Source organism: Pyxicephalus adspersus, chromosome W (genome assembly GCF_032062135.1).
Source record: "Pyxicephalus adspersus chromosome W, UCB_Pads_2.0, whole genome shotgun sequence".
Lineage (NCBI taxonomy): Eukaryota > Metazoa > Chordata > Amphibia > Anura > Pyxicephalidae > Pyxicephalus > Pyxicephalus adspersus.
The window spans coordinates 11830207-11845115 of NC_092870.1; the positions used below are offsets into that span (position 1 = coordinate 11830207).

Genomic DNA, 14909 nt, shown 5'->3' on the forward strand with positions numbered 1-14909 from the left:
TCAGATGGGTTTTTTCTGTTTTTGCAGCTTAAGGATGGCTTGTTTCACCTGCATGGAGAGCTTCTTTGACCACATGTCTGTTCACAACAGAATCTTCATTCAAATGCAAGCCCCAAACCCCCCCCCTCAAATCAACTCCAGGCCTTTTAGCTGCTTAATTGATAAAGACATACTGAGGAAATTGCCCACACCAGCCCATGAAATAGCCTTTGAGTCAATTGTCCAATTACTTTTGAGGTTGCAAAAGTGTGAAGATAAAAATGAGAAACCCTGTAAATACAGAGAAGTCGGAGGTACCAGAAACTGAGGAGTCGGAGTCAAAGCATTTATCTACCGACTCCACAGCCCTGCTCTTTAATCACTGGCATGGTACCAATGAATTGGCGTTAAGACCAATCTGGTTCCTATCTTCAAAAAGGGAGCAAAGTCATTACCAAGTAACTACAGACTGGCTAGTTTGAAGTTGGACTAGAGAGTTTGATAAAGAACATAGAAGAGTTTCTGCTAGTAAATAATATTATAAGTGATAGTCAGCATGGCTTTAAGAAAGACCGAAGTTGTCAAGCAAAATTACTTTTTATGAGGAAGTAACACAGACAGGTATTATACAAGTTAGGGTCAATAGGTTTAGAAAACTGGTGGGTCGGCGTGTGCGTCGCAGGAATTTCAAATTATTTTGTATTGCATTCAATACAAAATAACTGTATTGAATCCAATACAAAGTACTCATAATATATATGCTACTGTACAGTTATAATACAGGTTTCCAGTGTTATCCCCAGAAATGTTTTTCAGCCGGGTGGTAGGAAGCTGTAGCCGGGTGGTAAAAAAGGGGGTGTGGCAAAACACGGCAAATTTAGTGCTCCCAGTCCCATTCCCCAATTGAAGTTCAGAATGTTAGATAAGTGGACAGGAATGTGTAACAGGGCAGGGAGGCATATATTGATGGGCAGAGTGTTTTATGTTCTAATGATGCTGTAGTAATGAGATTGTAAGGGGAGAATGTGCCCACCAATTGCACCTATATTTTCAGTTTTGTACCCCCACCCTCAGAGAAATTGGTGTACAAAGAAGAGAGGCAGACAGTAGTTTGACAAGTAGGTATAAATTTAGGGGCCCCACCCCGATGCTCCTTGCTATGTTAGTGGCTCCAGGGGTCCCCAATTTGCACTTTCAGTTTAGGACTCCTAGTTGCACTTTCCTCAGAAACAGCAACCCCAAAGTTCAATTTTCATAACTTTTTACATTTGTAACCCCCCATATTTAAAATTAAAATTCTTTAAAACTGGGGGGCTGAAATTATAATAACTAGTATCTATGAGGGTCCCCTGTACACCCTGAAAATTACAGGTCATTGTGACATACATATTAGGAGATATGGAGAATTCACAGGCAGAGCTAGATACATTTCACAGGCAGAGCTCGTGCTATGAGATGGGGGCGGGGCTGCCTGTGTCTCTTTCACATGAAGGCTGAACTGTGTGCTCATCGCTCATCGGCAGCAATGCTCTGAACGGAGGACACAGAGAATGGATGGCACAGAGCAGCCTGAGATCTGTGCATGCGAGGATGAGAGCTGCCGAGGAGAGCTGGGCGGGGTATTCAAATCAGCCGGGCGGAGCAAGCGGCTAAAAACCTCTGGGGAGAACTATGGGTTTCAGTATTTTTGATCCATTTATGCACCCTTGTTTTACAGATTTTCATGTTTTTTTATTTAAAGTTCATTAATAAATTTAATAAATATCGGACATATTTTGGTGAGTTATGCCTAAGAATTACAAGCCTACAATGTAAAATAATTTTTCATGAAAGACAATGTACCGCTTTTACATATTTAAGTCCGCACCAAAATGAAGCACCCAGGAAGTTAAAGACCGCATCCAGAGAGTAGTGATTAATGATTTATACTCTGAATGGTTTAAGGTTATTAGTGGTGTACCCCAGGACTTAGTGTTGGGACCTTTACTGTGTAACATCTTCATAAATGATATAGAGTTTGGGAATAAAAGTACAATTTCTGTGTTTGCAGATGACACCAAACTATGTAATGGAATTAAGTCCATACAGGATGTCTATAATTTACAAGCAGACCTGGATGTACTGTGTGATTGGGCAGCCAAGTGGCAAATGACATTTAATATAGATAAATGCAAAGGTATGCACTTGGGAGATCACCACATGCATGTTTCATACTGTCTAGGGGGAAAACATTTCAGGGAGCAAAATGGAAAAGGATCTGGGGGTTCTGGTAGATCATAGACTTAACAGCATGCAATGCCAAAAGATAGCAAAATACTTTCTCTTGTATTAACTCCCCTAGCGGTAATCCCAGATGTGATTCGGGGTGATTTTACTTGGATATAGGATTCAATACAAAATAGCTGTATTGAGTCCAATACAAATATTATATATGCTACTGTACAGTTATATTAAATTTTCAACTTTTTTTTCTTAAAGTTTATTATTAAATTAATTACATTTATTAACTATTTGGACATATTTTTGGGAGTTATGCCTAAGAATTATAGCCTACAATGTAAAATAAATTTCCATGCAAAAAATTATAATGCTTTCTGCATGGAAATTTGGACAGAATTAGACTGCTAGGGGGGTTAAAAGAGGAATAGACTGCAGAGATGGAGACATAATCCTGCCCCTGTACAAAGCATTGGTCAGAACACATCTGGAATATGAAGTCCAGTTTTGGGCACCAGTTCACAAAAAGGACATTGTGGAATTGGAGAGAGTGCAGAGAAGGGCAACTAAATTAATGGATTAATTAAAGTAATGGAGGAACTCAGCTATGAGGAGAGATTAGCTGAACTGAATCTATTCTCCCTTGAGAATCCCTCAGGAAGTAGTTTCAGCAACTACTAAAGATTGCTTTAAGAAAAAGCTGGATGATATCTAGAAGCAAAGAATATAACTGGGGATTAAGGCTTTAAAGTAAAGATAACAGTGACTGTTGATCCAGGGAACATCCAATTGCCTCACAGAATCAGGAAGGATTTTTTTTCCCCGGTTGAAGCAAATACCAGGGTTCTTTTTTTTTCCTTCATCTGGACCAACTATGTCCATAGGGTTTTATATCTGGAAAATGTTTATTTCCTTTGTGGTTAAACTTGATGGGACTTTTTTCAACCTGACCTACTATGTAATAATGGAGGGTAGGTGGTGTTACCAATCCATTCCAGTATGGTATGCTCTTTTACTTTTTCCTCCAAGGCCACATTACATGCTAGCATTTCTTCCTTGACCTGTAAGTGGTACTTGATTATGGAGAAAGGAGCACCGACGTGACATCAGAACCTCTCTCTCCATCTTCATACTTTTGAGTGCTGGGTGCTGTCGAGACACCCTCTAACAATGTGGGTCCATGGCGCACTCTCAGGATCTCCTTAGTCTTGTGACCGTTAAAAAAAAAAAAAAAAAAAAAATATCCGCAGGAGAAAGTTATCTCCTAAACCAGCTAGGGGACCTATAGGCCACATTTTGGTTTAATTTATTTATTTTTAAGCAAAGGCAAATGTACCTTCTTTTGCGGTGCCGACATCATCACAAACTTATGTGACTATAAAATGTACTAGCAGGTGTGCGTGTGGTATACCTCAGCATAACAGCCAAATATTTTCAACCTAACTTCATTAGCTACTCAAAAAAAAACAATTCATTTTGATGTGGAGGTATGCTATATATGCCTGTATTCTGCCACAAATTTTCAGTAACAACCCAAAAACAGATGGAGAGAACACTGATGTATCTTCCGGTCAACTTGAAAAACTTTCTACCATGTATGGACTGCTAGGCTTCATTAACAATGATATCTTTACACCTACTTTTAGCATAATAAAAAAGGTGTTAATTGAGACAATGCAAGTATTTTGTAGATAATGCAAAATAAATTAGGCAAACACGAACAAAAACTGCTGATAGAATGGCCTTGGACGCCCCACATAAAATCACCAAAGCCTAGTTAAAATAACCACATAAAAACATAACACAATAAAGCACCCCATATTTATTGTCCTGAACAAGCTTTATAAGTGTCATTTTAAGCTTACCTGCAGAAACGCCAACCCATCCCCAAGTGCTGGTCCAAAACTTCCAGTTTCGGAAACAAACACAACATCTCCCGCTCTGCGCCACCATTCGGCAATAGATGTGTGCCTGCTGGCACCTTCTACAAGTGACAAAGGCCTGTAGCAGTTTCTGGTCTTACTGTCAATAAGGTAGGTAGTGGGGGGCATGCATTAAAGGAAAGATCTGGTTACTAAGTAACAGCAAGTAGCATTTTGGATACTTATTGTGCAGAGGAGGGCGGGTACATAAACATACAGTTGTGTTATGGAGGCCCAGTGTAGCCACCCTCCTAGAGCAGGGGTCAGCAACCTTTTGAGTCGAAAGAGCCAAAAATTACAATTTACAAAATTTCAAAGTTTTTAAAGAGACGCAAAATTTTTTCTTGCCAACAATAAATAGTACTCACATAAATAAAGTTTTGATAAAAAAAACTAATCTATTTATTCATAAGAAAAAATATCTATTTATTTGTCGGAAGCTATTCTATCCCTCAGCCTGGCTTTCCACCACACCCCTCCCCCGTGACACGGGTCCTCACTGTCTTCAGTTCGTCGGAAGCTCTCGAGTGTTACGGGGGGAGGGGTGTGGTGAAAAGCCAGGCTGAGAGATAGAATAGCTTCCGACAGACTGAATTAAAGAGCCGCATGTGGCTCGCGAGCCGCAGGTTGTCGACCCCTGTCCTAGAGGATGCAATATACCCTGATAATTCAATTTAGAACCTTCCCCAATAACACAATCGATCGCATGAAGGGCATTGTAATATTATAGTGAGAGTTAAGGGATACCCAAATCAATTGCATCACAAGGACAGCACACCCAACGTCTTCCTTTATCCAGCGATATTCACTATGTGGCCCTGCCTTGTACGATACAAGCTTTCAATAACACACGTCCACTTTTAGGGGAACCAAACACAATATACTCAGGACACCACCATCTTCGCTCTACTTCTCTTTCTGGAGATGATCTTTGGTTGGACCAGGATGACATAACTCTCACCCAAGAGTTTATTCTCTCCTAGCCATGAGCAAAGGATTTTCCAATGCTGAGCTGCACATGCACATCTGGACAGCAATCAGGCTGGAAAGAACAGTAATTGCAGAAGAGACATCGCCTGTCACTTTCTGCAATAAACATCTGCTTGATTGTGGAGCAATGTTGTAGCAATCAACCATATAGGAATCCTTGCAATCAATCAGAAATCAATACCTCTTCACCTCAAAAATGGGGGAAAAAAAAGCACTACCTTGGGAAACAAATATCATCCAAATTAGTGAAATTCACATCCTGCCCTGCAGAGTTGAGAGGGCTCTTACTGACCTACCACCTGTTTATAGCCAACCTAGAAGACAGGTTGGGCTGTATTTAGAAGTCTCCCTGCCCTAGGCATACCTGAACTATCCACTTGTAGTTCTGCCTATTGTATTTGCAGAGCTACATTCTTTGAGAGTTTTATGGCTCCTCTCAGCATGCCCTGTTTTCTTTGTCCAAGGACATACTTGGTGCTGCTCCTCATACAAACATTAAATAATTGCTCAGGTGACAACATACAGTCAGAATAGCTGTCTCAAAGCCCTAAGTTAGGGATCCACTGTACCAGATCACCCTATTGTTTTAAGGAACAAGAGGATGCAGCAGAGCGATCCAACTCATCTTCCGCTATGCATAGAACATTCATTGCAACCATCAACCCCAAAGGACCAATACACATCATTACCTTAACCCTAGCCCTGACTGCAGGCACATACCCAACCCTTGCTACAACACACACCGCGGCCAACTAAAACAGCCTGAAGCCCAAACTTGGCAAAATGGTTGACGCTGCAGCCAATCAAAACCGTTCAAAGTACCCAACTTTCATGAAAAGTCAACGCCGCATCTTGCGGCCATCACAACAATGACACTTCGGTAAATATAGCTCAGTGTCAAAACAAGCAGACCGCCGTGCAGTATCCTCTTGGCTAGATGGCGACGACAATAATCAGGGTTTAACCACACAATCATTGCATATGAACTACAAAAGTAAACAGCTACCTACAGTGACCAAAATTCGACCCCTGACAAAAAGTTACAATAGACCAGTGCCATGTACTATTGGTCAGTTTTATTATGTACAAGCAGAAGACATATACAAAGATGGCAAGAGTCACCCAAGAAGGCATTTGCAAGCATAGTATAAGCTTTTCATATAGAAGTCATTGCATACACATATAAGATAGTGACACTTAGAAGAGACTGGGACACAAGGTGAGGGGAGTATCCTGCAGGGTGTCCCTAGACAAGGCCTGATTCTCCTTCAGCTACCCAGGGTATAGATGGTCCAGGGACTCCTAATAAGCAAGAGGGCCTAATGGCACACTAAATAAATGTCAACCCTGGTGAGAGGTCACCACACTCTGACAGGCCCATCCACACCATAGGGCCCAAGAAACCAAACCATTAACTCCTAACAGCCAGCAATTGACAATGATATTTTCGGCTCCCACAGGCCTTTGCCTAAGGGATTCAATAAAATAAATAAAAAAGGACCACGTCCCCGTCCCCCACCTTTTAAAAACAGGAAGATAATGGCAGATGTATGGTAAGCGGCAGAGGGCTGAGAAGGAGAACAAATAATAAGTGAAAGACGAGAGAAGGGGTAGACACAGACCGGCTGAGACCCAACACTCACAGTCTCTCCTCTCCGCTCGGCACGGCGGCCATTTTCTAGCGGCTCCTTCACAGGCTGAGGAAGGAAAGGAAGTGGGTAGGGCGCTAAAGCAGCCACGAGTTGCCGTCACCACGCTGAGCCTACCTGCCGCCTCTCTTTCCCTTAACTCACTGTGACGTGAGGGAAGTTTTATTGGGCAGAGGAAATTGGCTGGGCTAAGTGTTCCCGCCTTAATTGAGTGGAGCTCGGTGGAGAAAAGGGTTGAGTGTTCGCGGGTCAAATTTCGTGGACACAAGAAGAGTGAAAATAGGATGACAGATTCACTTAAATTGGCCATTAGCCCCAGTTTTTTTTAGTCATAAACATTCTCGGAATGTTTTAGTAGTACCTAAGTTATAGTACCTGGGACTTTCAAATAAAGCGTTCAAATAAAAAAATATATTGTTATAGAGATTGTATAGGGAGAACGAAGAAAACAAAGGGATCTAAAGTATTTACTGCCTCTTATAAATCACTTTAGTATTGAAACCCCCCATTTTACGTATTATCAACATAAAAATACCTTAAAATCGCTTGCAAAGCACTTCACCAAGTAAGCTGTAAACGAAGATGGCTGTTTAAGCATCCTCCGGCATCCCACATGCTCAGCCAGTGTAGACTGACAGAGGCTTACCCAGCCTCCGTCATGTATATCGGCCCTGCCAGGTGACGTCACCCACGCATGCGCAATGCTACAAGACCGAGAACACTAGAGGCACGGGTTTGAAGCAGGAGAGTGACTGTCAGATAAAATACTGGCAGCTGCTGCTAATTAACAAGTATTGTTGAAGGATGCACTGAAGTTAATTTCTAGGCAACTACTGAAACACAAAAAAATTATTTAACTGCAATATTCCTATATCAAATATGCACCATACAATACACATTGTCATTAGCGTTTAATAGGAAGAAAAAGAATAATAAAAGTCCATCAAGTTCAACCACTAGAGAAATAATCATATCCCAGATATAAAACATTATAAGACATAGTTGGTCCAGAGGAAGGCAAAAAAAACCCTGGTACAATTTGCTTTACCAGGGGGAAAAGAAATCAGATGTTCCCAGGATCAACCATCTCTGTTATCTTTACTTTAAATCCTTAACACCCCCCTAGCGTTCTAATTGTCAGTTTTTTAATGCAAAAAGTGATCCTATTTTTTTGCATAGAAATTTTTCTTTATAGTGTGGGCCTGTAATTCTTAGGATTAACTCCCGGGTATGATAATTATATTTATTTATTATATTATAATCATAAATTATAATATAATACATAATTATAAATAATAATTTAAAAAATAATGAAATAATAGACAACAATGTAATCTTAAAATAAAATATGAAATTAAAAATGTATTTTTTTTTTATTTCATGTTGTGTGGTGTTTTTGCACTGTAAAAACCATTTAAAAGCAGATTACATTGTATTATATGCAGATTACATCACAGACCTTACAGTGAAGAATCCCTTCCTTATCCGGAGATTAAACTTCTTTTCCTCCAGACACAAAGAGCGCCCCCTTGTGCTTTGTAATGATCTTAGAGTGAATAATTGGGAAGAGTGTTCTCTATATGGACCATTTATATATATTTATACAAGGTGATCATATCCCCCCTTATACGTCTCTTCTCAAGGGAGAATATATTCAGTTCAGCTAATCTCTCCTCATAGCTGAGTTCCTCCATTCCTTTTATTAGTTTAGTTGCCCTTCTCTGCACTCTCTCCAATTCCACAATGTCCTTTTTGTGAACTGGTGCCCAAAACTGGACTGCATATTCCAGATGTGGTGTGACCAATGCTTTGTACAGGGGCAGGATTATGTCTCCATCTCTGCAGTCTATTCCTCTTTTATTACAAGAAAGTACTTTACTAGCTTTATATATTGCAGCTTGGAATTGCATGCTGTTTTTAAGTCTATGATCTACCGGAACCCCCAGATCCTTTTCCATTTCTGACTCCCCAAATGTATTCCCCCTAGACAGTATGAAGCATGCATGTTGTTAGCCCCCAAGTGCATAACTTTACATTTATCTATATTAAATGTCATTTGCCACTTGGCTGCCCAATCACACAGTACATCCAGGTCTGCTTGTAGATTATAGACATCCTGTATGGACTTAATTCCATTATATAGTTTGGTGTCATCTGCAAACACAGAAATTGTACTTTTATTCCCAAACTCTATATCATTTATAAAGAGGTTAAACAGTAAATGTCCCAAAACTGAACCCTGGGGTACACCACTAATAACCTTAGACCATTCAGAGTATGAATCATTATTACAACTCAGTGAATGCGGTCGTTAAGCCAGTTCTCTATCCATTTACTGATTCACTTTTCTAAACCTATTGATCCATAACTTGCAACTGTCTGTGGGGTACAGTGTTAAATGCTTTAGCAAAGACCAAGTACACTATATCAACTGCTATTCCACTGTCTACCGGTTTACTTACTTCCTCATAAAAGGAGAGTAAATTTGTTTGACAACTTCTGTCTTTCTTAAAGCCATGCTGACTATCACTTATAATATTATTTTCTAGAAGAAACTCCTCTATGTGGTTCTTTATCAAACTCTCTAGGACCTTACCAACTATAGACAATAAACTAACCGGTCTGTAGTTACCTAGTAATGACTTTGCTCCCTTTTTGAAGACAGGATCCACATTGGCCTTACGCCAATCCATCGGTACCTTGCCAGCGACTAAAGAGTCTCTAAAAATTAGAAATAATGGCTTTGAAATACCCGAGCTCAGCTCTTTGAGGACACGTGGATGTAATCCATCAGGTCCTGGTGCTTTGTCAACCTTAATTTTGCCCAACTGTTTCTCAATCATATCAGTTTGAACCATTGTGACTCATTTAAGGCAGTGACATTGCTGTTATGATTTTGGACTTGAGCTTTGCCATTTTCCTTTGTGTACACAGAGCTAAAAAAGCGTTTAGTAAATCTGCCTTTTCTTTATCCCCAGTTATCAACCCAGAGACATCCTTTAACCACCCTAACGGTAATCCCGAGTGTTACTCGGGGTGGCTTTTACATGCAAAAAGCGGTAATCCCGAGTCACGCTCAGGGTAACTTTAAAAGCCCCCCCTTACCTTTGCCCCGAGCTCCAGCGGCGATCTGATGGCCCCGCTGTGATGCCGGGGCGCCGGTCCACCGGGAGGCGTGGCCGGGCAGGAAATTTAAAAGCAGATTACCGAGCAATCTGCTTTTAAATACCACCCGGGTCCCGGCCACGCCATATCTGATCTTTTTGCTATTAATATTGTGACAGTGTGTACCTAAGAAATGCAAAGAAAGTGTTAAAGGCTAGGATAGGTTTCCTAGAAAATAAACCAGGTTCTATAGGGCCCTGGAGCCGGGCAAGGGAGAGAAAAGGTGGGTTCCCTGGCCCAACCCAAGCCTGATTTGGCTTATATTCACCTGCACTCAGGTGCAAGAAGGCGGAGATGATCAGCCAGTGTGTTGCAGGCTGAAGTGTGATCAGTCAGGGGCTGGAGTGTGATGGGAAGGCAGCCAGAGGGTAAAAGGGGACAGAGCTCCAGGAAAGCCAGTGGGCAAAAAAGACTTAAACTGTGAGTGAACAGTGGTGATAAAGTGTGTGTTAGAAAGAGAGGGCACGCAGTGAGGTAGCCAGATGCCCAGCCAAGCTACTGTTTATTATTTTGTTGTAAAGTTGTTGAGTGTGCTGTAACACTTGGCTAAGAAAATAAATACTGCTGTTATTTTGGACTTTTGGAGTCTGCTGCCTCTTGTCTGCCCTATAAGCATTCTGTTACATGAGCAACCCCCAGTGAAACCTCCACAATATATTTAAAAAAATGTTGGGGTTTGCCTTCCTTTCCTTTGCAATCAGTCTTTCATTTTGAAGTTTTGCACATTTTATCTCCTTTTTACATCTTATGTTATATTCTTTATAGTTTTCAAATGATGAAGGTGATCCTTCATTTTTATATTTTTGGAATGCCCTTTTCTTGTTCCTTATGGCTTTTTTCACATCAGCCGTAAACCACATAGGTTTTAATTTTAGCCTCTTAACTTATTACCCATTGGAATATATTTTTCAGTTTGCTTTTGTAGAACAGACTTGAAACATTCCCATTTCTGTTCTGTGTTCTTTGAGGACAATATTGTCTCCCAGTCCAAGTCACAGAGAGCTGCCCTTAATAATGGAAAATTTACTCTCTTAAAATGAAATGTTTTTATCTTTCCTGTTTTTGCTTCCTGTTTAAAACTTACATTAAATGAAATCATATTATGGTCACTGCTACCCAGATTCTCTTTTTATGCACATTGTGCATATTTGTTATAAGTGTCATAATTTTTATAAATGCTTGTTATAAGCTCTGTATTGTTAAAAGGAACTAGGTCCAGCAGAGTATCATTTCTAGTTGGGGCTTCTATAAACTGTACCATAAAATTATCTTGTATTAAATTCACATTTAATTTCCTCCCTTTTGCTGTTCCCATAGTGCCATTACTCCAGTCAATGTCAGGGTAGTTCAAATCTCCCATGATTAAAACACTTCCACTTTTTGCTGCTTTTTCTATATGTGCTAGTAGTTGATTTTCTATTTCTTCCTTAGCACTGGGGGGCCTATACCAGACTCCAACCATTAATTGTGTGTTATTCAACCCCACATTCACCTCCACCCATAATGCCTCAACCTCATTGCTTGTTCCATCCAGAACGTCTTCTTTCACATTCACTTTCAGATCACTTGTTACATACAGACAGACACCACCACCCTTTCATTTGACCCTTTCGTGCTAGACTTCTAGCATTGGTGAACAGGCTCTTTAAACCATTGCTGCATTTACCATCATTGTTTGCCAAATCGTTTTGTTTTTTAGTACAACTAGTACTGCACAATCCAATGTTTGTTTGTTTGTAACACGGGAAGCACCTTACAATTATCCATAACCTTCCCCCCAACCATCCCCAATCCACCCTCCACTAGTGTCTGACCTCTGACCAACCTTTTTGCCACCTTATTTAACTGTCCCACCCACCTCTGTCCTAGTTTAAATATCCCACCACCATTCTCCTAAATCTTACCCCTAGCACAGCAGACCCCCTTTCATTTAGGTGCAAACCATCTCTGGCATACAGGTTGTACCCCAATACAAAGTCAGGCCAGTGCTCTATGAACCCAAACCCTTCCTTTTTGCCCCAGGACTTAGACTGTGTGTTTAGCTGTCTAAGCTCCTTCTGCCTTTCCTGTGTTGCGCATGGCACAGGCAATATTCTGGAGAACATATCCTTGGAGGTCCTTTCCTTCAACTTGAAACCTAGTTTTTTAAACTGATTTGTAAGGATCCTCCATTTTCCATCTATCTTGTCATTGGTTTCAACATGGACCAAGACAGCAGCTGGGTCCTGTCCAGCCCCTCCCGGTAATTTGTCCACTCGGTCCACTACATGCCGAACCCTGCACCAGGGAGACAGCAAACCATTCGGTTGAAGGGATCCGGGCGACAAACTATTCTATCAGTCCTCCTGATGACAGAATCCCCTATGACTACCAATTGTCTTTTCCTTCCTGCCTTTCCCTTCCCACCACTACTAGATGTGCTGCTTTCCCGGCTGTTAGGGGTGGCAGTAACATCTAGAGTTGCCACCACTGGGTCTGCCACCTGCACATCTTCACATAACTTTGCAAACATGTTGGGGTGCTCAAACACAGGGCTGGCCTTCCTTTTCTGGGAGCCCCTACCACTCCCTCTAGTTACATTAACCCAACTTCCTACATGTTCATCCTGATTAACCTCTCCACCCTCCATATCTAAGCCATTAACTGCCTGCTCAGTGAGCAGGAGACCCCTCTCAAGGTGATCCAGTGATTTCAGTGTTGCAATGCGCTTCTCCAGCTCTCCAATGCGAGATACCAGAAAGGCGACTTGCTCACATTTGTCACAGCGGTATTCACCTAGGAGGTGTTGCTCCATTTGTGCATACATATGGCAGAATATACACTGAACCAAACCTTCCATACAAAGAGCCTTATTATATACCAGTATTTACAGATACCTCTATATTAAGTAGCCTAATACTTTAGAATGACACAGAGTAGAATGACACAGAGCAAAATTACACTTGATCTAAAAATAACATTTGTACACTGTCAAGGAAACAAACTATCTATTTCTTAAAGAAACGTCAGCTGTTAGGTTAATATTACAATGGTAAGCGTACAAAAACAGATCCCAGTTGATCTCTAGAGTTGCTGTTCTGATTTATTCAGAAAAGATGGTGTTATTTATACAAAGTAGGTGGTACAGAAAAGTAATTAAATGTTTGAAGTGATAAGTGACTTTTCATGAATCCTGAGTGAATGATGGCCGTAAACAATTTAGAGACCTAATATCCTAGGAATCCCCCAGGTGCCAATTCCTTTGCTCTTAATAACACCTTAGATAAAGAAGAGAAACTCCACTAGCAGTACAGGATGTTCAGAACATGGATGTTCTGCTACAAAATGGAGGCTACAAACATGGAGTCTGCGACAGTGATTTTCCTTCTCAAACACATTATCAAAAAATATTTAGCACCCCTGGCGGTATTCGCGAGTGTGGCTCGGGGTTAATTTTAAGTACCAAAAGCGGTTTGTTGTAATTAGTGGCATTGTAAAGATCCTTCGTGCTCCCCACGATCCAGCGGCGTCCCCCAGTGATGCCCAGCCGGCTTCTGTGTCCTTCTGTGTCCCCGGCCTCGCATCCCCAGTGTGATCGATGGGATGCGTGAAGCGTCGGAATGCTGGGGAGGCCTGGCCTGGCAGGAAATTTAAAAGCAGATTGCATTGGAATCTGCTTTTAACACATTGATCACAGTATTATAGTAATAAAAAATAATCAAAATAATAAATACAAAAGTTTTTCTAGTAGTGCATCTAAAAACGTCCCTGACCTTGAACACGTCCCTGACTTCTGACAGGAAACTCGACCACATACATGGCTTCCAAAAGGCTTCTCTCTAGTGCAAAAGCTGTTTTCCAAAAGCTAGAAAACTGCGATAGTGATATAGAATCACCTGTGGAATCGAGCGATAGTGAGTCACCAGGAAACTTGTCATCAGACAGTGAAAGTGAACACAGCTACAAATCTGAACCTGAGGTCAGTATTGTGCACACTCGGTGCTCTATTGACCTTAGTGCAGCTCAGGCAGTGCACCCAAGATTCCCATTTACTGGAGCACCTGGTGCGAAAATTGATCCTGAACGCGACGACCCCTTGGCATACCTATAACTGTTTCTGACTGATGAGGTTATTGAAAAAATAGTTGCTGAGGCAAACAGGTACGCTGCACAACAATTAGCTGCTCCACACTGGAGGTTTGCAGGAGGCAGAAAGTGGGAACCATTGACTAAAGATGATATTTGGCTATTTCTGGGCTTAGTGATACTTCAGGTAGTGGTGGGGAAACCCCTGCAGAAATGGTATTGGTCTACCAATGAATTACTTGCCACTCCATTCTTTGGCACAGTCACGTCAGAGTACAGATTTTCCCTGATCATGAAACTTTTACACTTCGCAAACAACAAAGAATTTGATGAAACTACTCATCCTGCACCAAACCTCAAGAATATTTATGAAGTATCTTAAATAATTTTTAAAAAATTGCCAGAAAGAGACATCAGCATAGATGAAAGTCTAATGGCCTACAAGGGGAGGCTCAGCTAGGTGCAATACATCAAAGAGAGCACGATTTGGCATTAAATCCTACATGCTGTGCGAATTATCAACTGGCTACATTTGGAATTCAGTCCTATACACTGGAAAAGAACAAAATTTAATCTAAACTACAGCAACTGTCACACTTAACTTTTCCCTCACTAAAGAGCAGGCATCTCTCTCCTGCGCATGCGGGGAGTTTTGACGCTGGGCGTGCCTCTGTTTCCATGCTTTATCAATTCCGTCCAATCCGCTAGCCAATCAGAAAATAGCCTCTTGACCAGCCCTGGCTATTTAGCTAGTTCCTGTACACTTGTTGGCTAATTCAGTGTTTCCTCTGTCCAGCTCCTGCTTTAACCCATCGTTGTCCAGTCTGTTGGTTCCCAGCCAACTTCCCTGTGCTGTTCCAGTGTTCCTGTCTGTGGATATCCTTGAGTCACCTAGACCTGTGAGAGCTAACCGGTGCAACAT

At 41.3% G+C, this 14909-nt stretch overlaps 1 protein-coding gene across 3 annotated transcripts in view; it reads right to left on the reverse strand.

Moving 5' to 3' along the window:
* The window catches only part of LOC140342916 (methyl-CpG-binding protein 2-like), a 47189-nt gene extending 39782 nt beyond the window's left edge, over nucleotides 1-7407 (reverse strand). Inside the window, exon 1 of one of the 3 annotated variants that reach the window (XM_072429294.1) lies at nucleotides 7293-7407. Coding sequence is in view for 1 of the 3 variants with exons in the window: in XM_072429293.1 (XP_072285394.1) it covers nucleotides 6752-6783 (32 nt within the window). In the remaining 2 variants the exon portion in view is untranslated. The other 2 variants (XM_072429293.1, XM_072429297.1) reach the window with 2 other exon arrangements.
* Nucleotides 7408-14909: the final 7502 nt, after the last annotated feature.